At 45.2% G+C, this 26,183-nt stretch overlaps 1 protein-coding gene across 2 annotated transcripts in view; it reads left to right on the top strand.

Annotated features, from left to right (window-relative positions):
* Window positions 1-26,183, top strand: part of aplp2 (amyloid beta (A4) precursor-like protein 2) — a 113,073-nt gene that overhangs the window by 37,090 nt on the left and 49,800 nt on the right. For both annotated transcript variants that reach the window (XM_080731375.1, XM_080731376.1), the window contains exons 4-7: window positions 13,304-13,416; window positions 17,876-18,156; window positions 19,983-20,206; window positions 23,397-23,564. In XM_080731375.1, the coding sequence (XP_080587501.1) occupies window positions 13,304-13,416; window positions 17,876-18,156; window positions 19,983-20,206; window positions 23,397-23,564 (786 nt within the window). The remainder of the gene's footprint in view (window positions 1-13,303; window positions 13,417-17,875; window positions 18,157-19,982; window positions 20,207-23,396; window positions 23,565-26,183) is intronic.

The raw sequence follows: 26,183 nt of genomic DNA on the forward strand, positions 1-26,183 counted from the left end.
TACATCAGTAGTTCTCAAACTTTAAAATGTCAAGGTCTCCCTCTTAACTCTGACAGTATACAAATGAAACCAAATGGACCCGTAAGGGTCCCTTTGGTTTCATTTGTATACTGTCAGAGTTACATACTTGTAAAGTTCAATTTAGACCTCCCAAAAGGAACCCAGAGAGTCTAGTTTTTGTCAAGTAACTTGAAAAATAACCATCAAAACCAACGTGAAAAAGAATTGTGATAAAATCGTGTATCGTGATACAGCTTGGGAAAATATTGTGATATTGTATTTTTCCATATCGCCCACCCCTAGGAGTGAGTCTGTTGTTCGACAGGGATTTTATTCCACAGTTTTGGGGCCAGAAGGGCGAATTGTCGTGGACGAGTGGATTTTTGTCCTGGGCTTTTAGTAACGCAATAACCAGGCACGTGCACACATAGACATCAAAGGGGGCTTGAGCCCCTGCCCTTTTACCTGTCCGTAAAATGTGCCCTCTCCAGACCATGAATGCAGTTTTTACTATGGAGAATGGAGAAATGGAAATACCCTCTTTCCATGCCATACCTGAAGGCAGCATTCAAGAGACTTGCCTTGTCCAAACTCTCCTGAACTTGAATGCACCATCTTATGTTGAAAGAATTGCCCTCTCTGTGTAAAATCCATGCCTTTACGCCACATCTCTAGAATTGACGTTATTATGCTCAATTTAGTGTGCCATCACGCACCGAAAATAGCCAACCTCCAAGCTCACAACGCGTCGCAGCGTGTCGTGAACGTGGAGGTTTGCTATTTTTTTTATATTTCCATCAAATGGCCCTTTTAGAAATTTCAGCCCCTGCCTCTCTAACATTCTCTGCACGTCCCTGACAATGACACAGAATTACAGACAGTAAGTTCATACTGCAGTGACATGTACTGCAACAATGCATTTCTGAGCATGCACTCGGACTATACACCCAGGGGCGTCACACCAAATTCTGGGCCCTGGGTACATGGATTCACTGCGGGCCCCCCATGAATGTTAACTGTTGAAAAATAGCAGATATACAAGCTCACAGCGCGGCACTGAGTGCCGCGCTGCGAGCTTGTAGATCTGCTATTTTTGAAAAATCGTGAAAATGTGTGCGAAGAAACCTATGTTTCCATGTCAGTGATGCTCAAACTTTTTCATGTGAAGGACCCCCCCCCCATCTCAAAATATTTAGTTCCAGGGACCCCCCAGAAGCAAACTTTGAGTTACAAATGTTCAATTAAAAAATACATATATTCAAAGATTTGCGCACATTTTCACGGCTTTTCAAAAATAGCAGATCTACAAGCTCGCAGCGCGGCACTCGGTGCCGCGCTGTGAGCTTGTATATCTGCTATTTTTCAATAGCTAAAGTTACTAGGGCCCCTCCACCTTGGGCCCTAGTAACTCAGTCCCACTTTCCTACCCCTTGTGACGCCCCTGTATACCCCGGTGTCAAACTTATTGTAGGTCATGGGCTGGACCGGGCCAAATGCGACGCATTGAGAACGCTGCGCATGCATCTACAGTACCTTAGTTTTCTTTTCCCCAAACAAAATATGTCACATCGTGAATTTGGTTTGTTAGGAAGAACATTCATGCCTATGCAAGCATTACTTTTATGATTGGAATTAACTGTACATTCATAGGCTACAAAAAAGTTGAGATGAGAGATGAGAAAACGAATAATGCTATTTTGCTCCGTTTTACTATCCTCACCCGTTTCCATTAAGAAACCCCGGTCTACAGTCTACAAAATGCATTAGACTGCTGACAATGCACATAGCGTGCACTGGCGGAGTTCTGTGAATTCTGTAATAATAATCGTCTTCTTGTGCTAAATACGTTTGAGAAGAAACCTTTTTACAAACACCTACATGTCCAGTTCTGGTATCCCTCTCGCCTCGCCGATGGAGCGGTGCCGGCCTGGCTCAAGTGAGAAAGCCATTAGTGGTAGCTTTGGACTGTGAAATGGGCCGGCGTTCAAGAACATTCTTGGCAAATCGCAAGAGGAGGCTTTTGGGAAATTCAGGGGACAGCAAAAACACCAGGTCCAAAGTGCCCAATCAGTGCACACAGTAAATTCAGGAGTGTTAATTTAACATTCCGTATTTCGCTGTTAAGAGTGTGACATAGTTTGGAGCATATCGTCGTTGTCGGGTGGAAACCTTGTATGTCCAAAACCGTTCGTTTTGCATTTATCATTTTAAAAATGACTTAAACTAGTGAAAACAGCCGATCTACAAGCACACAACGCCTCACACCGCGAGGCGTTGTGTGCTTGTAGATCGGCTGTTTTCACTATTTTTGTGCGACAGCCTTGTATGATGAAGCAGGGCTTTACTTTGCGAAAGAACGTACAAATTTGAAACTTGGAGATACGAGGTTTCTACCCGACAACGACGATATGCAGTCTTGACGGGTTTAGTTGACTTTCATTTGCTGCGCAATGTAAAAAATGATCAGTGTTAATTCATCCATTTGGAACTCTGAGCCTGGCCGGGTCTATTTGATTACACTTAGAATTACACTAACAGAATTGTACTGCGGAAGATACTCATATCTGACACATCCCAGATGCAAACATAAATGCTTTAATTGCTTCTTGTGGCATGTGTAATTGTGTAGTAGATTATAAATCAATAAACCGCTCCCGTTCTTTGTGGGTTCTTTTTATTCATCGTTGCACTTTCCACATTGTGAATTCCTTAGCACAGTGGTTCTCAAACATGAATGAGTTTCAAGGACCCCCATAAAGGCCTCTCCATACTTTGACCGAAACCGCCGTTTTCGGTCAAAAGGTCCTTTTCTACCATAAAATTATATCCCTCGGGACTTCTGAAAAGCATTGGACGGAACGAGAGTTCGGAAATTTGCACGTCGGAAAACACAACTCACCGAACATTTCGGTCAAAGTATGGAGAGGCCTTTACTCTGGGAGTTAAAGAGGACCGTCCATTTGGAACGCCCTTCAAGAAACTCTGAGGGTCCACGGACCCCACTTTGAGAACCACTGCCTTAGCAATGGCCAGTGTTGATTTCGTCGACTAAAACTAAGACAAAAATTGTTTTTCGGCTGCGTTTTTTTCACTGACGAAAACTAAATAAAAACTAAGCTGTGATGACTAAAACGAAGACTAAATATATTGACAATTTCGTCAACCAAATAAAAAGTAAACGTTAGGGAGTGACTAGTGGAGAAGAGTCATTTTATGTTCTCTCAGGTGTTGCATGCTGAAAAGTGAAAATAGCAGATCTACAAGCTCACAACGCGTCGCCCTGCGACACGTTGTGAGCTTGTAGATCTGCTATTTTCAGCACACAACCAAGTGTAAAATCAGTCATTACGAAGCCATCAGGGCGTGCCAAAATACATTTCAGTTGACTAAATCAACTGTAGATTTAGTCGCCTAAAATCTTATGATATTTAGTCGACTAAAATTTGACTAAAACTAATACTTTTCAGGTGACTAAATTATGACTACAACTAAATTACATTTTATTCAAAAGACTATGACTATGACTAAAACTAAATAAAAAATTGCTGTCAAAAACAACACTGGCAATGGCCCCTGCACACTACACAGCAGACAGGGATGGTGCTCCAAGACCTCTCTGTTCCAGTGTTGCTGTATTGGTCACCAATACACTGGTTCTCAACCTTTTCAGGCTGTGACCCCCAAAATATTCATATTTTAACTGGGGACTCCCCCACCCTGATAAGCACTTGGAATTGTAGGAATGGGAATTGCCTCTCTAACATTCTCTGCACGTCCCTGGAACACACGCTCTCCTCTGCTTGCCTGATTGGAGAGAGGAGACAGATGGAGACAGGGGAGCGTCATCTAGGGGGGGGGTGAAGCCGCTGCTTCAGAGCATCGCTGCTTAATTATTTAACCCATTCAGAACGGGTACACATTATTTTGTATCATTATTTTATGCTTTAACTATTGAAAAATAGCAGATATACAAGCTCACAGCGAGCTTGTAGATCTGCTATTTTTGAAAAATCATGAAAATTAGAATTTTGACCCGAGTGTCTTTTGAATCCTTCTAAGGTTTTTTGAAAAACCTGTGTTTCTATGTCAGCAATATGGCCAGCCATCGTCAAAGAAAAGGTCCTTTTTCACTTCAACTGGAGCTCAGTCAGTCTGTTCTTGAGAGACTACTATGTCAGTGGTTCTCAAACTTTTTCATCTCAAGGACCCCCAAAATGATATGTATTTGGCCACGGACCCGCATCTCAACATATCTAGTTCCAGGGACCACCCAGAAGCAAAATTTGAGTTACAAACGTTCGCTTTGAAAATACATATATATTCAAAGATTTGCACACATTTTCAAAAATAGCAGATCTACAAGCTCGCAGCGCGGCACTCGGTGCCGCGCTGTGAGCTTGTATATCTGCTATTTTTCACTGGTTAAAGCATTCAATAATTCTAGGCCTAAATGGGTTAATCAAGCGTGTCGGGGGCATAATTGAAGGGTCTGGGATCATATCCTACATGCCACAGCAGGTCTTTTGTTGTCTGGTCACGTGCCAAGAGGCTCTTCAATCCACCCTGCTCCTGTTTCATACTGTATCACAAGGGACCACACCACCACACCGCCACCAATGTCATGTTGGGGAAAAAGTCGGTGGCTTTTTGAACCGGCAAGAATACTCATGATGCATAGCAGGCACATGCACACATTTTACCTGTCTGTAAAAAGTGCCCACTTCAGACCATGAATGCAGTTTTTACTATGGTGAAAGAAATGCAAATGCCCTCTTTCCATGCCATACCTGAAGGCAGCATTCAAGAGAATTGCCTTGTCCAAACGCTCCTGAACTTGAATGCAGCATCTGATGTTGAAATAAATGCTCTCTCTGTGTAGAAATCCATGCCATTAACCATCTTCAGTATTGACTTGATTATGCTTAGTTCAGTGTGGTATCAAGCACCAACCTCCAAGCTCACTTGGAGGTCTGCTATTTTCGATATTTTCACCAAAAGGACCTTTTAGAAATTTCACCCCTGCCCTAACATTCTCTGCATGTCCCTGATGCATAGCACAAACGGACAGTTAGAGCTGACCTAGAAACAGTTATGTTCCTGATGCATAGCACAAACGGACAGTTAGAGCTGACCTAGAAACAGTTATGTTCCTGATGCATAGCACAAACGGACAGTTAGAGCTGACCTAGAAACAGTTATGTTCAACTAGAACTGGTTTGTTCAATTCAACGATGATATCAAAAGTTCAAGTATAGATGTAGAAATGATGAAGTTTAGGTATTATGTTCAAGGACGTGGTCTGGTATGTTTGGCACACGTTTTCTTGTTTAGGCATAAGGTTATAGATTTATTATTTTCAAGTGAAGTCTCTGTCTCCGTCCCCGTATACGCAGACATAACAGACGCACACATTCACACATACATGACAACGAAGCGGCAACGGAGAAGGTGCAACTGCACCTCAAAGAGGACACTATTAATGAGGGTCAAACTGTGTCCACCGCCTGTTAATAGGTTTCAAATGAATAATGCAAAGTGCAAAGAAAGAGAGAGCGAGGCTGAGTGATGGAGAGAGTCACTGTCGGGCAGAAACCTCGTATCTCCCAAGTTTCAAATTGGTACGTTTTTCCATAAAGTAAAGCCCTGCTTCACCATACGAGACTGTCGCACAAAACTAGTGAAAACAGCAGAGCTACAAGCACACAACGCCTCGCGGCGCGAGGCGTTGTGTGCTTGTAGATCGGCTGTTTTCACTAGTTTAAATCATTTTCAAAACCATAAATACGAAACGAGCGGTTTTGGACATACAAGGTTTCCACCCGACAGCAACGATATAGCTCCATGTACCACCAGGCCAGCAAACAATGTGACCGTTGTTCCTGGTGGCTGCATAATCCCTGCAGCGTGATGTCTTTGTCAGACGGCAGAGGATTATTTTAGAGTCGCTTTCTTTTTTTTTCTTTCTCCCGCTTTGATTATTATTATGTCCCCGCCGAGCGGCGGACATCGGAAAACACGTGAGCGGAGTGTGTGGTGTGTGGGTCCATGTGTCAGGGGTGTCACACCAAATTCTGGGCCCCGGGTACGAGGATTCACTGCGGGCCCCCCCCATGAGTGTTCTTCATAGGGGGAGGGGGTTTAACCCATTTAGACTGGGAACGCATTATTACACGTTATTTTGTGCTTTAACTACTGAAAAATAGCAGATATACAAGCTCACAGTGTGGCACTGCGACCAGAAGCAAAATTTGAGTTAAAAATGTTAACGCTTAAAAAATAAACATATTCAAAGATTTGCACACATTTTCATGACTTTTCAAAAATAGCAGATCTACAAGCTTGCAGCGCCGCACTCGGTGCCACGCTGTGAGATCTGCTATTTTTCAATAATTAAAGCCCCTCCACCTTGGGCCCTAGTAACTCAGTCCCACTTTCCCCCCTCCTTGTGACGCCCCTGCACGTGTGCTGGACAGTGTCTATTGGATAAGGGATTGTGCTGCTTCTTGGGGACAATGGAAGATAGGGAGCAGTTCTCCCGGTTCAGCAAATAAACAAAGCATAAGCCAGACCCCTTTATCGGTTTTGTTTGAATATCTCGGTCCACAACCAGTATCGTTATCCGTTCTCTCTCTCTACCCCCCTCCTTCTTCCTGTAACAAGACAAAAAAGAAGTAGACAGTGCAGTTAATTCTGGAAGTATTGTGTTTTAGATTTTCTCTCGGTGCCCAATCAATAAAGGCGCTGGCATGAGGCGGTACAGTCACTCTTTGCAGTATCTTGTAGCCTGTTGTTTGTCCATCCATAAACACAGGCTTTGGTTGTGTTTGCTTTGGACTTTTCACTGCTTACAGCCTTACACTCTAGAGCAGGGGTCTTCAACGTTTTCAGGCCAAGGACCCCTTAGTTGAGAGAGATGAAGCAGGGACCCCCCCCACAACCTGTTCATAGATTCCATATAGTTTCATTATTTGACAGCACAATCATCAGTGTATTTTGGATTCATGTCAATTTGTGTTTTCAGATATCTAACCAGTTGAACTGTCAATAAATAATAAACTTGACCTATCATTCTGTACTTGGTGTGCCGTTCGGGACAACTCCCGAACGGCCGGTTCATTCCTGGTCGGTCCAGGCCGACCATTAGGAAAAAAAAGCAAAGCCCTGCTTCATCATACAAGGCTGTCGCACAAAAGTAGTGAAAACAGCAGATCTACAAGCACACAACGCCTCGCACCGCGAGGCGTTGTGTGCTTGTAGATCGGCTGTTTTCACTAGTTTAATTCATTTTTTAAATGATAAATACAAAACAAACGGTTTTGGACATACAAGGTTTCCACTCGACAACGACGAAATATAACTTATGTAATTGGCCCACTGGCTTGTCACTTGTCATGATCTGAAATGGCAAATCTTTGAGTAGCAGCAGCGCAATGGAGAGAGATCTCTCTATAGCGCGCAATGAGGGCTTCTCCAACTCTTTTTTCCCGGGCTGAATCAGGGGCCCAGCACGTCCCTGTTTGACCCTCTGCATGCGGTGCAGTCGTCAGTAAGTCGCATCATGCCTTTGGGCGCTTCAAAGGCGCGCAGTGCAGTGCAGTGCAGCCACGCACGCTAGCGGGCATCTGATCGAGACTGTAGGTCGCAGTAAATAGGGATGAATGGGAGTAGATGGAGAGGAGGTCAAAAGAAATAGGAGCGCGGACGTGCGCGCGTGCCCGCACGCAGACACTTCCGTGCGCGAGAGCGAGCGGAGGGAGTCGGTGCTGCAGTGCTGGCAAGGCACAGCTGCTCTCCAAACACCGCCATCCATCACCCACTGCGGTGTGACTGCATAGGCAGGCAGACTGCTGCTCATAAGCCAGGCAACCCAGTTTTTTCTTCTCTGTGTGTGTGTGTGTGTGTGTGTGTGTGTGTGTGTGTGTGTGTGTGTGTGTGTGTGTGTGTGTGTGTGTGTGTGTGTGTGTGTGTGTGTGTGTGTGTGTGTGTGTGTGTGTGTGTGTGTGTGTGTGTGTGTGTGTGTGTGTGTGTGTGATATATGAGAGAGCACGATAGAGAGAGACGGATATAGAGAGGTAGTGAGAGAGATACGGAGAAAGAGATAAAAAATAAATTGTTAAAGAGATATATCGTCGCTGTCGGGCAGAAGCCTCGTATCTCCAAGTTTCAAATTCGTATGTTTTTTCGCTAAGCAAAGCCCTGCTTCGTCATACGAGGCCGTCGCACAAAACTAGTGAAAACAGCCGATCTACAAGCACACAACGCCTGTGTGCTTTGCTTGTAGATGTTTTCACTAGTTTAGTTCATTTTTTAAATGACAAATACAAAACGAACGCTTTTGGACATACAAGGTTTCCACCCGACAGCAACAATATATATAGAGAGAGAGACGGAGAGAGAGAGAGAGACGGAGAAAGATGAAGGACGAGGAAGATGTTGGTGAATGATTGCGTGTAGGAGTGAGGTCTTCAGTCAGAGCCAGTCTGCTGGCTGGCTGTGGCCTGGGGGCCACGTACTGGGAGCCGCTGGGGGGCCGCAGACACAACACTGACTGCCATGCTTCCCACTCGCATGTCAAGTCCGTTTTTAGATCAAAACATTGAGATGGTGCCAAGAACGGAAAAATGTGATTCAGGCCGCATTTCCTTCAGTTGGGGCCGTGAATGCATGAAACACAATGGATTGGACCGAGTCGAATGAATGTCAACATTGGACGTGCTGCTATGTTGTTTATTAGACAAAATGTGCTGTCGCCTCACAGCTAGAAGGTCCTGGGTTCGATTCCCGCCGGGCGACGCTGTGGGCACTGGGGGCGTGTTCTCTCCTCCGCGTCATCAGCGCCCACACCCTAGGTGGGGTTGGCGAAAGGGCCTTTCTGTGTGGAGTTTGCATGTTCTGGCTGGCCAGGCTATTGGCGGTGGGTAGGCAGGTATTTTACCAGGCCTTGGCAGTGGTTAGGCAGGTATCATAACCGTACGGGACTACGGCTACGCCACCCTGACACCTCGCGGCAAGGACATTCAACAACGCGTCGACGCGTTGTGAGCTTGTAGAGCTGCTATTTCTACTACTAAGTGTTTGAAACTATATTAACATTTTTCAACATGGAGACGATTATGACGATTATGCAAAATAATTGCGATTACCTAAAATAATTGCGATTACACGATTATGTAATAATTGTGACAGCCCCTAGCTGCACATCCCAATATCGAAGCGGAAATGCTGCTGTTCTCCTGAGCTGTTCTCCTGAGCCCCCCCCCCTCCCGATCAGCTGAGAATGGGAGGGCGACGGCGGGGGAGTGGGGAGGGAGGGTGTGTGTGTTTGCTGGTGTTACTCGCTCTGCCTCCTGGGCGGAGATGAGAAGCAGCTGGGCTCCCCTCCCCTGCTGCTGCTATTTGCAGCTCTCTCTCTCTCTCTCTCTCTTTCTCTCTCTGCCGTCGTCTTGTCCCCTCTCTCTCTCTCTCGCTACCCTCTCATTTTCCAAAACACTGCCTCTCTCCACCACCCGCTGCCCGGCCGGGCCCCGTGTGTGAAGTGGTCCGGTGACTCTGCCTTCCAGCCGGGGTCGAGGCCTAACCGCTAAACGAGCGGTTAGGACGACGAGTCGCCACGGCTGCCCCTGAAACTCCTCTCTCTCTCTACACTGTCATTGTGTCGTTTAGCTGCTCCCATCGCTGGGCTGCTGGACTTTGACCTGATCCTTCCCGTCCTCTCCTCTCTCTCTCTCTCTCTCTCTCTCTCTCTCTCTCTCTCTCTCTCTCTCTCTCTCTCTCTCTCTCTCTCTCCTTGGCACTTTCTCTTTTTCCTCTCTTTATTTCTTTCTTTCGTATTTCGTACGGTTAACAAAGCTGATAGGGAGACGGCGTAGGAGAGACAGACCGTAGGAAAGCTGAGAGGGAGACAGTGTAGGAGAGACAGACAAGACAGCTGAGAGGGAGACAGTGTATGAGAGACAGACAGCAGGATAGCTGAGAGGGAGACAGTGTAGGAGAGACAGACCGTAGGAAAGCTGAGAGGGAGACAGTGTAGGAGAGACAGACAAGACAGCTGAGAGGGAGACAGTGTATGAGAGACAGACAGCAGGATAGCTGAGAGGGAGACAGTGTAGGAGAGACAGACCGTAGGAAAGCTGAGAGGGAGACAGTGTAGGAGAGACAGACCGTAGGAAAGCTGAGAGGGAGACAGTGTAGGAGAGACAGACCGTAGGAAAGCTGAGAGGGAGACAGTGTAGGAGAGACAGAGAGGGAGACAGTGTAGGAGAGACAGACCGTAGGAAAGCTGAGAGGGAGACAGTGTAGGAGAGACAGACCGTAGGAAAGCTGAGAGGGAGACAGTGTAGGAGAGACAGACCGTAGGAAAGCTGAGAGGGAGACAGTGTAGGAGAGACAGACCGTAGGAAAGCTGAGAGGGAGACAGTGTAGGAGAGACAGACCGTAGGAAAGCTGAGAGGGAGACAGTGTAGGAGAGACAGACCGTAGGAAAGCTGAGAGGGAGACAGTGTAGGAGAGACAGACCGTAGGAAAGCTGAGAGGGAGACAGTGTAGGAGAGACAGACCGTAGGAAAGCTGAGAGGGAGACAGTGTAGGAGAGACAGACCGTAGGAAAGCTGAGAGGGAGACAATGTAGGAGAGACAGACAGCAGGACAGTAAAGGATGCAGGACTCGTTAACAAACAGACTCTATCATTCACTTTGTCTCTCAACCCAGCAGCCCCGCCTCTGTCTTTTCATAGCAGCGTTTCTACCCGAGTGCCTTGACATTCCTCCTGCCTCTCAGCTGTCCTCGTCCTACTCAATCCAGCCCTACGGCCCCTGTGTGCTTACATTCACCTGGCATGTGCCCCGTGCAGCACTTTTTGAATAAGACCGAGGACATTATAGTTAGGGGTGGGCGATATGGTGATGAATATCGTTGAGACGATACAATGTCTCCACGATATGCCTTTTCAGAGATATCGTCGTGACACTTATAAAAGAATCCTGTTAAATTGTTAATACAGAGATTCATTGCAGAATTTACAAATTAAACCTGTAAGGGTCCATTTGGTTTCATTTGTATACTGTCAGAGTTATATACATGTTGTAAGGGTCATTTTAGACCTGCCAAAAGGAACCCAGAGAGTCCCTGGACCCCATTGAGGACCACTGGTCTAAATGGTCCGTTACTCCTTTTTCCTTTAGTTGTTGTTACCTTATAGGTGGTCGTACTGTTAAGTAACTTGAAAAATAACGATACAAAAACAACATGAAAAAGAATCGTGATAGGATCGTGTACCGCGATATTGTATTTTTCCATATCGCCCACCCCTAATTAATATAGCGTCTTTTTTATTTCCCCTGCCATGCCTTTGTTCAGTGTGTTCTAGAGAACATCTGCAGTGCCCTTGGGTGATGCTCGCATCATGTACCTCTAATCAAATCCCACCTACGCTGTGTCTCTCTCTCTCTGCTTTCTTTCTGTCTTCCTCTCAGCTTTCCCTACTGTCCATCACCTTGTCTCCCTGTCAGCCTTACTACGCTTCTCCTATGCTGTCTCTCACTCAGAGCTTTTCCACTGTCTGTCTCTCCTACCCTTTCCCCCCCCCCCCCCCCCCCTTGAGAGAAGAAGATTTAAATGCAAATTCAAATTCATGCAAATTAACGAGACAAACGCCACAGATGCCCTCCCTGTGGAGAGTGGGGTATTACCTCAGTGGAGTCGTGGTGTGAAGTGGTATCTAGTCGTGGCCTTTTCCATCACAGAGTTTTGGATCAAACTGTAAAGGTGGCCCAGGAGGTACAATAAGTAGGGATGGGATGATATGAACATTTTTGCGAGATGTACAATATTATCGTGATATCAAAATCCATTAGTGGAACATTTACACGTTGTGAGCTTGTACATCGGCTATTTTTTGACCGATCGGATATTTTTTGGCAAAGACATTTGATCGAGTGAATTTGTCGTCTCACGTCTTTCCACAAAATATTAGAAAAAGGGTTAGGCTCATTAGTGGGCTCGATAAAAGCCCGGCTCAATAAGCAGGATCGATAAGGTGGTCATTATCAATAAAAATCAACGAGCTCCATCCCTACTGGTCAGTGGTCGGTCCAGAAGTTTGCATGGTTAGCTCCAGACACTCACACACACACACACACACACACACACACACACACACACACACACACACACACACACAGACACACAGACAGACAGACAGACAGACAGACAGACAGACCCTCTATTAGATGGTTAGACTCCGCAGAGCCACGCTGTAAAGAAAACGCTGAAGCTTGTGCACTCTCTGATATGCCTGTAGGAAGTGGGAACCGACTTCCATTTGCAGTACAGTGCTGCTCTGACTGAAAATGCAGATTGTCAAAAAGTTTTTTCTTTTTAGCTGAGCAAATCGAATTGCGTCTTACCACACCACTCCGGTCCTCTGCATGCCTGGCTCATCCACTGTGGGGGGGGGGGGGGGCAGCACTGATCAGTGACTAAGGGGGGGGGGGGGGGGGGGACTAAGGGCAAATTACAGATATATTTAATAATTTTATATATTAAAAACATTTCTTGAAAATAGTGGAAATAGCGGGTGCCAATATTGGCACAGGGGAGGGTGATCACTGGCACACTGGCAGAAGTGTGAGGGAAGATTTTTAAATCAAATATGTTTTTTCAAATGTGGTCAATTAAATGAAGTCAACTAATTTACAGATAATTCTACATTCATTAAAACTCTGAACTCTGACCGGGGAGGGTGTTGGAGGGAAATAGGCGGATTATGATCGTCTAATGATCGTTATAACAATGTCCTGCCAATCAAAATATGACAGAATGTTTGATGGCGCGCTGTGTCATTAAAATGTATGTTGACATGGCACACTGACTATGTAGAAAATAAAAACATGGCACTTCATTTCAAAACGGTTGCTGACCCCTGGTCTAATGGCAATTATTTGAGATAATCGCAATTATTCTGCATAATCGTCACTCATAATCTTTTCCATGTTGACAAAATGTGAGAAATAGCAGATCTACAAGCTTACGACGCGTTGTAAGTTTGTAGATCAGCTATTTCCACTATTTTCAAGAAATGTTTTTAAAGTATAAAATTATTAAATATGACCGTAATCTGCCCTGTGCAGTTTGTGATTACGAAGCCTAAATGGCAAACAGAAATGAAGCTTGTATTCCCTACAGTATGTTCCAGTCTTCAACGCCTAATAAAACACAATTAAATCGCTAATCGCAATTATTCGTGTGACAGTTCATCATCTGTTTCAATGTGTAATCGTGACGGTTCTGTTTTGTGGTTTCCAGTGGGTGAGTTTGTCAGCGACGTGCTGCTGGTTCCAGAGAAGTGCAAGTTCTTCCACAAGGAGCACATGGACATGTGCGTCAGCCACCAGCAGTGGCACGGCGTCGCCAAGGAGGTAAGGAGAGAGAAAACAAACACACTCTCCCACCCAGGGGTGACGCACCAAATTCTTGGGCCCTGGGTACTTTGAACTATTGAAAAATAGCAGATCTACAAGCTCACAGCGCGGCACCGAGTGCCGCGCTGCAAGCTTGTAGATCTGCTATTTTTGAAAAATCATGAAAATTAGTTTGAATATTTTTTTGAAAAGCCTATGTTTCTATGTCAGTGGTGCTCAAACCTTTTCATGCGAAGGACCCCCAAAATGACATGTATTTGGCCACGGACCCCCATCTCAGAATATTTAGTTCCGGGGAATACATACATTCAAAGATTTGCACACATTTTCACGACTTTTCAAAAATAGCTGATCTACAAGCTCACAGCGCGGCACTCGGTGCCGCGCTGTGAGCTTGTATATCTGATATTTTTCAATAGCTAAAGTCTAAAATAATCAAGGGCCCTAGTAACTCAGTCCCACTCCCCCCCCCCCCCCCCCCCCCGCGCTTGTGACGCCCCTGCTCCCTGCTGATTGGTTCTCCAGGAGGGAGGGTTCTACCATGGACCTCTCTTTGTTTCTGCTAGCACAGTGGTTCTCAACCACTCTTTCTGCACCTGTCTTTCTGTCTGTGTGAGTCTGAGGGCCTCTGATCACAGGCTGCGGTGGTTGTTCCTTCCAACTCCCACTGTTAATCAGATTAGAGTTGTGACTGTAATGCAGCTTAATCCCAGAGGGCAGCTCTGGAACCTGGGAGGGGAGGGGGGGGGCACTCTCAGATCACTCCAGAGAAAGTATAGCTCCATAGTCCAGCCTACAGACCCACCACTCTGAACTTAAAGGACAACACTGTTTGTTTACAACAAGGGTTCATATTTTAGATTGTAATTAGAGAAAATAAAAGATAAGTGTTGTCGTGCTTTTTCACAAAAATGAAAAACAGTGATGACTCGAAATTTTGCCCAAGGAATGTTTTTCATGCAAAAAAAAAATGCTTTCCATGGATTCAGAATCATGAAGAACCCCTAGTTTGACCCCTCACATGCCACTTAAAGCAGTTCTTTTCCTTTTTTAAATATTTTTCTTTTCCTGTATAGTGAAGTCGATGGTTCGCAATGTTTCCAGCAGAGCAGGTCTCATTCTGTGGACCTTAATAACCAAACTAATAGATAAAACAGAAATAAAAAGTACGGCATGACATTACAGGTCATCTCACATTTTGAGTGACTGGGTTCCCGGCTATCAGGCTTTTGAATCCCTGCACCACAGACGAGATAGAGCAGTTTACTGTGTGTGTTGTTCTCGTCTAAGTTAGTAATATCACAAAATATTGCAAACTGCCAGGGCATGGTGACCATGACATTCCAGCTCTTCATTTTTCACATGTTGAAAGAATGAACACAGACCTGTCTGCTCAAACCACAAGGTAGTTTGTGTTCTACCGGCGATTGTCACAATGAAACAGTATTTCATCTTAGACAGTCTAGTAGTAGTTCTCTAGTTTGCACATTCTGTTCTTTTCAGGTATTTTCTAATCATCCAGTAGCAATGAGGCTTGGCTGTCGTACCTAAATCATTTGAGACCTATTGTCGTGTATGTCAGATTCACATTTTGAGGCAATTTATATGTCAAGATATGTGAACACGAGGAAGTAATGAATTGAACATAATTGCATTTTTATACATAAATAAATAAAAGATAATAATAATTGCCTCTATTTGACGTGTTTTGGGGCTCCTTGGACCGTGAATGATGAGTGTTTGGCCTTCACTATCTCCCTCCGCAGTCCACTGCTTTTTTGGCATGAGTGTTGCCAGGGAATGAAATGATTGATAGTAATGTTAACGTTGTAACAAAGCCAGCTACCCATGTTGACCTTCCTAACATAAGACATAGTTTTTATTTGACAGCTAGCATAGCAAGCATTGGCTAATGCTAACAAATGACATGGTTGAGTTTGTTGTCTTATTTGTTCGATAATTGAAGCTGTCTTACATCAGCTCAGTCGACCTTCTCCTCTCAGGAGTTCACTGAGTTATAACTTAAGGCATTTGCACACGAGGAAGAGGGGGAAATCTCGCTTTTGCAAACGCCCATCATTTCGACCGGAGGGTTAGCGACTCACTCCACGGAGGTTAGGGTGAGGGTTAGAGTCGGGTGTCGAAAAGATGAGATGCAGTAACAGCAACATGCTCCCGAGGAAGAGTTCAATGAAGTCTCCCTGTTTGTCCGGTGATAGATTCATGTCAAACTATCTTCGTAAATATCCCAGTTTTCCAGCTGTACTGCATGTGCCAGGTGCAAAATCTAACCTATCTCTGGTTATGTCCACAGCAATTTACAATTTAAGCATTTAGCAGACGCTCTTAATCCAGAGCGACTTACAAAAAGTAAGGTCGTTATTGTATCATCAAATGGAAAGTAATAGTAGGCAAATCTAAGAAAACAAGTAGACCAAGCACCTATTCAGTAAAAACGTCACAACAAATTCTAACATAAAAATTAACAATCCTATCTAAATTACATGAGAGTATGCAAGTGCTATGGGCTAAGATGGAGTCTGAATAGGTGAGTCTTCAGACCCCGGTGGAAGCAAGGGAGTGAGTCTGTTGTTCTACTAATCACACAGCGTTTCACTCCATGCTGACATGAAAGAGGCAGGGGACGAAAATGGTGAAAGAAATGAGCATGTGGGCCGTGAAGGCCACTGTGGCACCGCGTCATTGGAATCTCGAAATAGATTAGAACGGCTTCCCAGCCTGTTGGTATGCAACTCGGACAGTGCTGAGTTGGCAGTGGTGTGGCCGTCACACCGCTCGCTGCAGGAGCTCGCTCTGGTTTTGCCTCGTATCAGTGCACCTGCCTTGTTTAAAAAAAGTGACGTGAGCGGTGCTATATTATGAGTTTATTTCATTAACACTCCAGTGCCAAACACGTCCAGTAACGCGTTAAGGGGGCAGGGGGGCTGCTGTCCGTTATCTCATGCACAGACGAGTTAACTGTTGCCATGGTTACCAGCTAAACGGGTGCCGCGGTAGCGGCTGGTGAGCGAAAACACTACATATCCCATCATGCAACTCGGCCGCCAGCATCATGGAGTGTCTATTCTCCATAGGCTCCTATTCCTTGCTGATGCAAAGAAACGGCTTTATCTCGGAATCTACTTCCAAAACGCCAAGAAGGCCGAGAGCCGCTCTTTTTCATGGCGACACTGGGCTGTGACAGTAGGTCGCGGTTAGGATTTCAGTTTCCCGACCGAATGTAAACAAACTGACGCTTCCAGGGCTCTTCAAAATAAAGCGTAAGTGAATGGTGGCGCTCAAAACAATGGCAACCCATGTGTTAAGCGCCCCGCGACGCAACAGGCCGGGTACCCGACAGGTACTATTCTAAATTCGCGGGTACGGGGATGGGCGACATTTTATTGTGAAAATCTGACAACTTTGTGTGAAAGGAGCACGAACTTGACAGTTTCACCAGAGTGGGCCCGCTCACTGCCTCCCTACTCTACCTGCTCACTCTCCTCTCAGTGAAAATGAATGACTAAGCATATTGCTTCCATGTGAAAAGCCCAAAAGGCTCTAATGTACTTTTTTGTGATTGATAGGTCTAAAATGCATATTTTGATTGGAATGCTTGGTCAGAACTACCTCTCGTACTTTTTTTTTCTTTCTATAACCGCATATCATGCAAATGACCTTCATTCAGTACCAATCATCATTGCCGCCAGCCTGCACCCAGGTGTATTCAGACACCTTGTCATACCCATCCACTAAAGGTCACCACTCAGTAAAGCCTGATTTATCCTTAACAGTGAGCCGGTGTCGCCCCCACCGTATTTTCGTACAGCGTGTGTATAAAGTTTTAAGTGTAAATCAAGTCTCGAAAGTTTGGTCGCAGTCAGGCCTGTGAAATTATGTCATAGAGTTAATCAAAGAGTTCTGTGTGAGGTGAGACGTACAGCTGCACTTAATCCAAATCCATCTCCGGCTCACCTCTGCTGTGGGAGATTGCCATTATCGCTCATTCTCCGTGTGCCCCTCTGTCCCCTGTCCCCTCCCACCTCCACCCCCATCTAGGGGTGGGCGATATGGTGATAAATATCGTTGAGACGATGCAATGTCTCCACGATATGCCTTTTCGTAGATATCATATATACTCTTTATCGTGATACAATGAGGAAGAGCCTTATAAAAATAACACAGAGATTCATTGCAGAATTTAATTTAAACTTTTCATTTGTACACTGTCAGAGTTACGTACTTGTAAGGGTCAATTTAGACCTCCCAAAAGGAACCCAGAGAGTCCCTGGACCCCACTTTGCGGACCTCCGGTCCAAATGGTCTGTTACTCCTTTTGTTACTGAAAAATAACCATAAAAACCAACATGAAGAAGAATCGTGATAAGCTTTCTGAAAATATGGTGACATTGTTTTTTCTCCATATCTACCCCCATCCCCCGTCCCCTCCCGCCAGGCCTGTGCCAAGAGCACCATGGTGCTGCACAGCTACGGCATGCTGCTGCCCTGCGGAATCGACAAGTTCCACGGCACCGAGTACGTCTGCTGCCCCAGCTCCTCCCGGCCTGTGGAGGGCGCCGTTGCTGCCGCCGCCGCCGCCCCGCCAGCCCTGCCCTCCCGGGAGGCAGAGGAGGAAGAGGAGGATGAGGAGGAAGTAGAGGACGTAGAGGAGGAGGAAGAGGACGAGGAGATCCAGGAGATGGAGCTGGACGAAGACGAGGGAGCGCTGGAGGACAGGTACGTTGTTTGTCTTGTTTGTGTTGGAACACGGGACTCTGTGTGTGTCACAAGTACTCTCGTTACTGAACAATTTACAATTTAGGCATTTGGCAATACAATACGCAAGGTAATAAATACATCAATACATCAACATCCACCCCTCCTGTTTTCACTCACGGAGCCTCTATTTGAGCGAGGTTTCGCGGCAACGTCCACAGAGGTAAATGGCCATGTCCCGCCCCCCAAACACTTTATATTATTTATTTATTTGATTGGTTCAGGCTACGTCGCAACGCAATGGCCGAGGCTCCATATGCGGACAGTATTTCGCGGGGCGTCACTCGCTTGTGTGCAGTGAGGATGAGGTGTTACGTCGATTAGCTCCATCGTTCACTTCAAATCCATAAAACAAACTGGCTGAATAGCAGCTGGACCTAGCCATCAATTAGTTGACTTGATAATTGTCTTGTCTCGAATGTTAAAATTGTGTGAATTGTCTATTTTTCCTGTATATCTCAGCTTCCCCCAAAGACATGGCACTCAGTTTATACACACACATTAGGCTCTGTAGCATTTTAGCATTTCATCCTTTTGATAGATTTTGTAGAAATATATGCTCATTCACATTATATGCAATGCAAACTAATATCGAAGTCAAAGTAACAGCACTGCTGCCGCAGTGCAGGGGTACAGTATGTGTGCACTGGTGTCATGATGTGTATACTGGGTATTTGTTTGTTTGTGTGTGTGTGTATTCTGGTCACGTGTGCCTTGCACCTTGGCGAGGGAGGGAGGGCGGCTCCAGGATAAATTGCGGTGTCGCGACCGTGACCCGGGGCAGCTGCACGCCGCCACTCTGCACGGCAGTTGATGAATCGCTCCTCTCTCTCTCTCTCCCTCGTCCCCCCCCATCCCCACTTCTACCTGACCCTCCTTGCCTCCCTCTCTCGTGGAATTCTGATCCATCAATAATCGATGGGGCAATTAGGAGACCAGACAATATTCTAGGTGATGATGGTTATGCTTTATGTACATGCTGTCATGGGGAGAATACAATAACACTCATGTCAGTGGTAAGGTAGTTCTGCCAGGAGGCACAATTAAGTCAGAGATCACAGTTATACTGTCGCTGCTACAAGGACGAGCTGAGCCATAACAAGACAGACTAAAGCATAATTTATCATATAAGGCACATACATGAATATCATGAGATGAACACATAATCTACGGTTAATAACGTCACTCATAGGGGTGTATCGATACATTTAATAGCGATACGACGATAGACGATACGATACATGGGCGATATAGTAACTATTTAGCAAAGAAATTAAATCTGTGTGACACTTGTCAATAGTGCAGGTTTTTTAAGGGAAAATCTATTAATATGGATATAAATAACTAAACACTCTAATTCTCTAGCAAATACATGGATATTGATTGAAACACCTAATGGACAAACCTGCACCTTGACATGAATACAGAGATTACACACATTTATCGATAGACCAAGAGTAGCTACAGTATTTGGAATGGAGAAGTAATTAGACCCCTCTTTTTAATTTTCCTTCTTAAAATTGCTAAATACAAGGCACAAATACTTTGTTTCCATACAACTGATTATTTGCATTGCAAAACGATTCGATACCGATTATCTGCATTGTAAAACGATAAGATACAAAGCCAAACGATATGATATTTAGCTTTTGCATATCGATATAGTAGATCATTGCAAATTTAAATAGATTCAGTCACTATATCGTTACACCCCTAGTCACTCATAATCAATCATGATAACATAACAATAATCTAATATGATATCTTCGTCACCCTCCATCAATCAGCGAGGCGGCGCCCGCCGACGAGCGGCCCACCCAGAAGGTGGCCGCGCCCGTAGAGGAGGAGGAAGACGAGGAAGAGGAAGAGGAAGAGGAGGAGGACGAGGAGAGCTACCACTACGTGTACGAGGACGAAGAGGCCGACAGGCAGGACGACGGAGACCAGAGGAAGAGCGGCGCCGAGGCCTCCCAGGCCACCGACGACAGCAAGAGCCTGCAGGAAGTCAAAGGTAGGTGACAGATGTGCTTTGATTGGCCAGGCGTCATTTGAATGGCAGCCTCGCGAGGCCCCTCTCCTACGCGAGGCTTTTCCTCTCCTTACTAATACAGACTGAATGCCGTTCCCAGCACCGGCCTCAGTGGCCTAGTGGACTAGTCACTGTGCTTCCAATCCGTGCACCCCGGGTTTGCATCCCGCCCGTGCCACTTTTATCCGCCACCGTGGACAACTTTTTTTTTGCGGCGATAAAGTTATTATTATTTTCGTGACGAACGGTGCGACCGGCGGATAAGCCGACTCAGCGCCGTTACCGAGTTATGTGCCGTTATGGACAGAATAGTAAACACTGACCAGGGGACTGCTTCCTGCGTCCGAATGCGGCTCAAAGGGACTGTACTGCCTTGGAGCGTTTCAGCCAATCACACGCTGCCAGGGTGGGGTTTGCCTGAATCCCGTTACGGAAAGAAAATCACGCGGCTGCCAACTCTATAAATTTTGCGTGGCCAGACTGTTGACTCCCGCGATTTGCAAATGCTCCCGTCATACAGTCTGGGGCAACGGCAGTCTTATGATGACTATTTGGCATAGTGAAGCCTCCTGCCCACTTCCGTTTCGTATTTACAGTCGCGGACATTTATCTTAATATGAATACAAATCATCTAAGCATACATAGCTTGCTGCTCATCAGAAATTATATTTTAAAATGTAGTTTTGTGAACGGAAATGTCAGCTTCCGATACTCGCCGTTCGGGAGCTGTAGTTCCAGACTCTATATAGCATTCAGAGATTGTGGAATAGTTGTCTGGCTACACGAGACTACCAACTCCACCGCTGTGTGTGGTGGAATGCTTCTCCTTTCTCTCAATCTCTCTCTCTCTCTCTCTCTCTCTCTCTCTCTCTCTCTCTTTCTCTCTCTTTCTTCCCAACCTCCCCTACTTTCTCTGTCTCGTTCTCTCTCCCTCTCTAAAGCAGTGGTTCTCAACCAGGGGGGTCCCCAAATTATGTTAGGGGGTCCCCAGATGATCAACTTAATGTGCAACATTGTTTTCTACCTCAACAGTAAACAAACCAACATACAGTTTAAGTGTATAGAGGGTATCTGCACATTTCTAAAGTGACAATTTAAGGACTTTTTTATCTAAATTTACAAATTAAACATTGGCCAAATTGTCAAATATTATAGACAGAAATTGTGAAAATAGCAGCTCACAACTCACAACGCCTCGCAACGCGAGGCGATGTGAGCATGTAGATCTGCTATTTTCACAATAGAACCGTGTTATACAAAATGTAATGCCTTAACTCTTGGTGCTCGTCAGGGTGGGGGTGGGGGGTCCCCCAGTTAAAATATGATTGATTTGGGGGTCGCGGCCTGAAAAGGTTGAGAACCACTGCACTAAAGGGTGATTTACACTTTGTTGCATGACGGTATCGCACCCAGAAAACCAGACACATTTACAAGGTCGCAAACACTGTGAGCTTGTAAACCGCCTAATTTTCTGTGCACGGCACTGTGCGCACTCGAGTATAAATCAAGGATAACATCAACCCTTTATTTTCTCTCTCCAACTTCCCCTCCTCTCTCTCTCTCTCTCTCTCTCTCCATCTCCATCTCCAGCTTCCTGGGCACTCTGCCTAGGGCACCAAATACAATCAGCCCTTTTAAAACTATTGGCAATCATGTCTAAATCTGTCCTATCAGCCTTGTCTATAATTAGATGAGTGCTCGCGCTCCAGTGAATAGCCTCCTCTTCAGCACGCAGGAGGGATTGTGATGAATCGCGTTCCGATCCGTCAGTGCGAGTCGGAATGACTGTTCGTTTTGGCCTCATTTGGTGGCTAAACGGCCGCTAAAATGTTTAAGGGTTTGATTTACACTGTTTGCAGATGTGTGTAATTGTCCTAGCAACATTTTTATTTTCTCACCTCTTGACGTGACGATGCAAAACTTTGATATTTTACTAGGTACATTCTGTTATATTTATATCATTTGTTAAATGTGTTCTATTTTCTGTTTCTTTTCATACACGTTATATGACTGACGTCATCCCCGGGGACTGTGTTTTTTTTAAGTGGGCTTTTAGTGAATGTTTGTTATAAAGCCTGTATATCATTCTTCCATGAAGTTTTTACGATGTTTACCTCAAGAGATGCAGGTAATGTCAAGGAACATAACATCGTATAGCATGTAATATAGGTATATCGTCGTTGTCGAGTGGAAACCTCGTATCTCCAAGTTTCAAATTTGTATGTTCTTTCGCAAAGTAAAGCCCTGCTTCATCAGACAAGGCTGTCGCACAAAAGTAGTGAAAACAGCAGATCTACAAGCACACAACGCCTCGTTGTGTGCTTGTAGATCGGCTGCTTTCACTAGTTTAAATCATTTTTAAAATGATAAATGCAAAACGAACGGTTTTGGACATACAAGGTTTTCATCGGACAACGACGATATAATATATCGTATAGCATTTACAAGGACGGAGAGATCCGTATTCCTCATGGCAGCGTTAAAGTTAAACCTGTGTGCAGTCAGTGTTAGCCGTCTCCGGGGGTATTGCTAAGGTGAGCTTAGCTCTGGTCCAGAGTGTCAGCGAGTTCTCACTAACGCACTGACAGGACCAGGAATTTCTCTGCCCTACGAGGGCTCAACTTCAGTCAAAATAAACAAAACTGCTTCGCTACTCGCCTAAACAAAGGTAGTTTTGTGTTGTTGAAAGTCTATTCTCTGCGTTGGGAAACCTCTCAGCACCCCACCCACTCTGTAAATTACACTATTTTTGTCATGAAATAAAAACGCATCCAACTCGACCGCCGCTGTTGAGTATTCTTATTTCCGGGTTGTGTCTGCGGTGGTCGAGTTGGATGCGTTTTATTTCATGACAAAAATAGTGTATTTTACAGAGTGGGTGGGGTGCTCAGAGGTTTCCCACCGCGGAGAATAGACTTTCAACAACGCAAAACTACCTTTGGTTAGGTGAGTAGCGAAGTAGTTTAGTTTATTTTGACTGAAGTTGAGCCCTCGTAGGGCAGAGAAATCCCTGGTCCTGTCTGTGACTGAGCCGCCTGTCATAGAGCGCTAGTGAGAACTCGCTGACGCTCTGGACCAGAGCTAAGGTGAGGTTGCTAGCTTGGTGTTGAGTGCCACCCCCCCAGGTGGCGGGATTGTGTAGCTAACGGCTGTCCCGTCCCCTTTGGCCTAGCGGTGTGTACCCTGGAGGCCGAGACCGGCCCCTGCCGCGCCTCCATGCCCCGCTGGCACTTCCACGTGGGCCAGAGGAAGTGCATGCGCTTCGTGTACGGGGGCTGCGCCGGCAACCGCAACAATTTCGACTCTGAGGAGTACTGCATGGCCGTGTGCAAGCGTCTCAGTAAGTCCCACGCAGGCGACAGGCCAGCTCAACAACAACAACAACAACAGCAGCATCACCCTGTCTCTCTCTCTCTCTGTCTCTCTTCAAGACTCACTGCTGTGCACACACTTAGTCATAGTGATTCTCACTTCTGTTCATGTGAGCCCAGAATACATTTTTTTTTTCTGTTCTACCGAAGCTGTAAACGAAACGTAGCCGATTTTCATTTTTTCTGATGCGTGGTATCGTTTCACGTCATCAGGCCCAAGCCTGCTGACGCGAAACAGGGGTTACGGTACACCGATACTATTTTGTGGGAGGAATCCATAGAAAACATAGGATACTCCCCCCCCCCCCCCCCAAGAATCCATGCTATATAAACTAGGGGTGGGCGATATGGAAAAATAGAATATTGCAATATTTTTCCAAGCTGTATCACGATACACAAACTTATCACGATTCTTTTTCATGTTGGTTTTTATGGTTATTTTTCAAGTAACTTAACAGTAAAACCACCTATAAGGTAACAAAAACTACATGAAAAAGGAGTAACGGACCATTTAGACCAGTGGTCCTCAAAGTGGAGTCCGGGGACACTCTGAGTTTCTTTTGGGAGGTCTAAATTGACCCCCCAAGTATGTAACTCTGACAGTATATAAATTAATCCATTTGTTTTCATTACTGTCAGAGTCAAGGGGAGACCTTGACATTGTATAGTTTGAGAACTACTGATTTAGAGTTTTAGACCAAAAGGTTTAAATGAATTCTGCCATGAATCTCTGTATTAACAATTCAACAGGATCTTTTACAAGGCTCCCTCATTGCATCACGATATATAAGATATCTCTGAAAAGGCATATCGTGGAGACATTGTATCGTCTCAGCGATATTTATCACCACATCGCCCACCCCCTAATATAAACCCATGACATCAGAACAATAGGATGTAGGTTACAAATCGTCAAGGTTTCAGAGTGTAATTACATTCACCTGGTGCCCCAGGACTAAACGAGTCCCTGGTTAGATTTAGACGGCTAGAATGGAAAGAAAGCAGCAGTAGCCTGGCTCCCCTTGAACTGGAGCTGAGAATCACTGCTTTAGGGGAACATAGATTTAGATCAGACCACCTGTTCTACATTGTTCACCTTCAAACTCCTCTCTAACCACTAAACGAACGCCGTCTTCACACCACACGTACCGCAGCGCTAGTCCTTTGTGTCGGTTTAATTGGCAATTACCGCCGTATAACGACATATAACAGGAAATCTCTGGGCTTAATCATTGTCACACAAGCGAACCGGGACTTTTGCCGACCTTGACAAAATACAGAGAAATACATTTATGAAACGCTGTGATGAAAATCCCAAAGGACGCATGTTGTTGTTCTACAAGTAATTTGACCGTTCCAGAGAAAAAGCACTTCTTTAGAGTGTTATTAATTTCACCATTCCCTCTGTATAGTTTATTTGATATTGTACAAGCCTGTATGCAAACCTCTGGACCATGGTGTGTCTCTCTCTCTCAGCTTGCTGCTCTGTTCACTCCAGCTTATTGTTTGTGCTCCCGTCTGTCCGTCCATCTGTCTGCTAGTCGGCCACCTGTCTCGTCCACTCACCATGCACACGTCACGTACTGCGTATAGAAAACTCTTGTCTTTAACCCCTTGAACCCCAGTGTCCCCCCGATAATCATGGCATGTCATAACGACAGGGTGGACATTCCGCGAGAATTGGTGAATATTCATCCAACATCAATCTAGAATTCAACAACGCGTGGTGGCGATTTGTGAGCTAGCGTTTCAGCTAATTTGGGGAACTGACCCCGACCAAGAAAGCACTCATAATAGGGTTTGAATGGTTAACACAGAGACGTTTTTTCGGGTATAGATTTTCGGTACTTACAGAGCAGTTCCACTACGTATGGACACCGAAACATACATTTCAAGCCTTTCTGGGTTTTTTTTTTAACCATTTTAAAGACTTTCACAAGTTTCCTCATGCCGGGCTTTTATTTATTAATATTTTTGGTATAGTTTTGTTTTTTCATGGCAGGAATTCAACTCTTAACAAAGGATCAATAAATATATATATAAATAACGACCCATAACAACTAGGATCAGTGAGTAGCCGTTGGGTTCTACGGCGCTCAGGGGGCTATTAGAGGGTTAAGAGTCTTGCTCAGGGACACACATCGACCCATAGCTGGCCTGGCCTGAAATCTTACCTGGGACAACCAGGGGCTCTGGCTCCCCAGGCGGGCTCACTAACCACTCAGCTGTAAAAGCTAACTACTGTAAATGTGGTGTCATTGGTAGGGACCCTACAAACTCGATAACAAATGTTTTGAGTAACTGGTATCAATGAGCTTTGGGCTTATCAAGCTTGTTATTGAGCATAGCGGCCCATGATGTCATGTTTAAACAATCAAGACAAGAGGCGATAAATCATTTATTATAGTGCTATTCATAATATAAAGCCATTTAATGGTTGTTTTAATGATATTTAATGATAACATTTGTTAATTGTGTTACTATTGTCATCTTCATAGATGGTGGTCTGCCACAAACTCACAGTCACAACAACTGGCCAATAAAAAAAGATACCAGTTCTGTTCTGAATTTGTCTCTGAAAAACATTA

The sequence above is a fragment of the Nannobrachium achirus genome (assembly GCF_963921795.1).
Source record: "Nannobrachium achirus genome assembly, chromosome: 8".
Lineage (NCBI taxonomy): Eukaryota > Metazoa > Chordata > Actinopteri > Myctophiformes > Myctophidae > Nannobrachium > Nannobrachium achirus.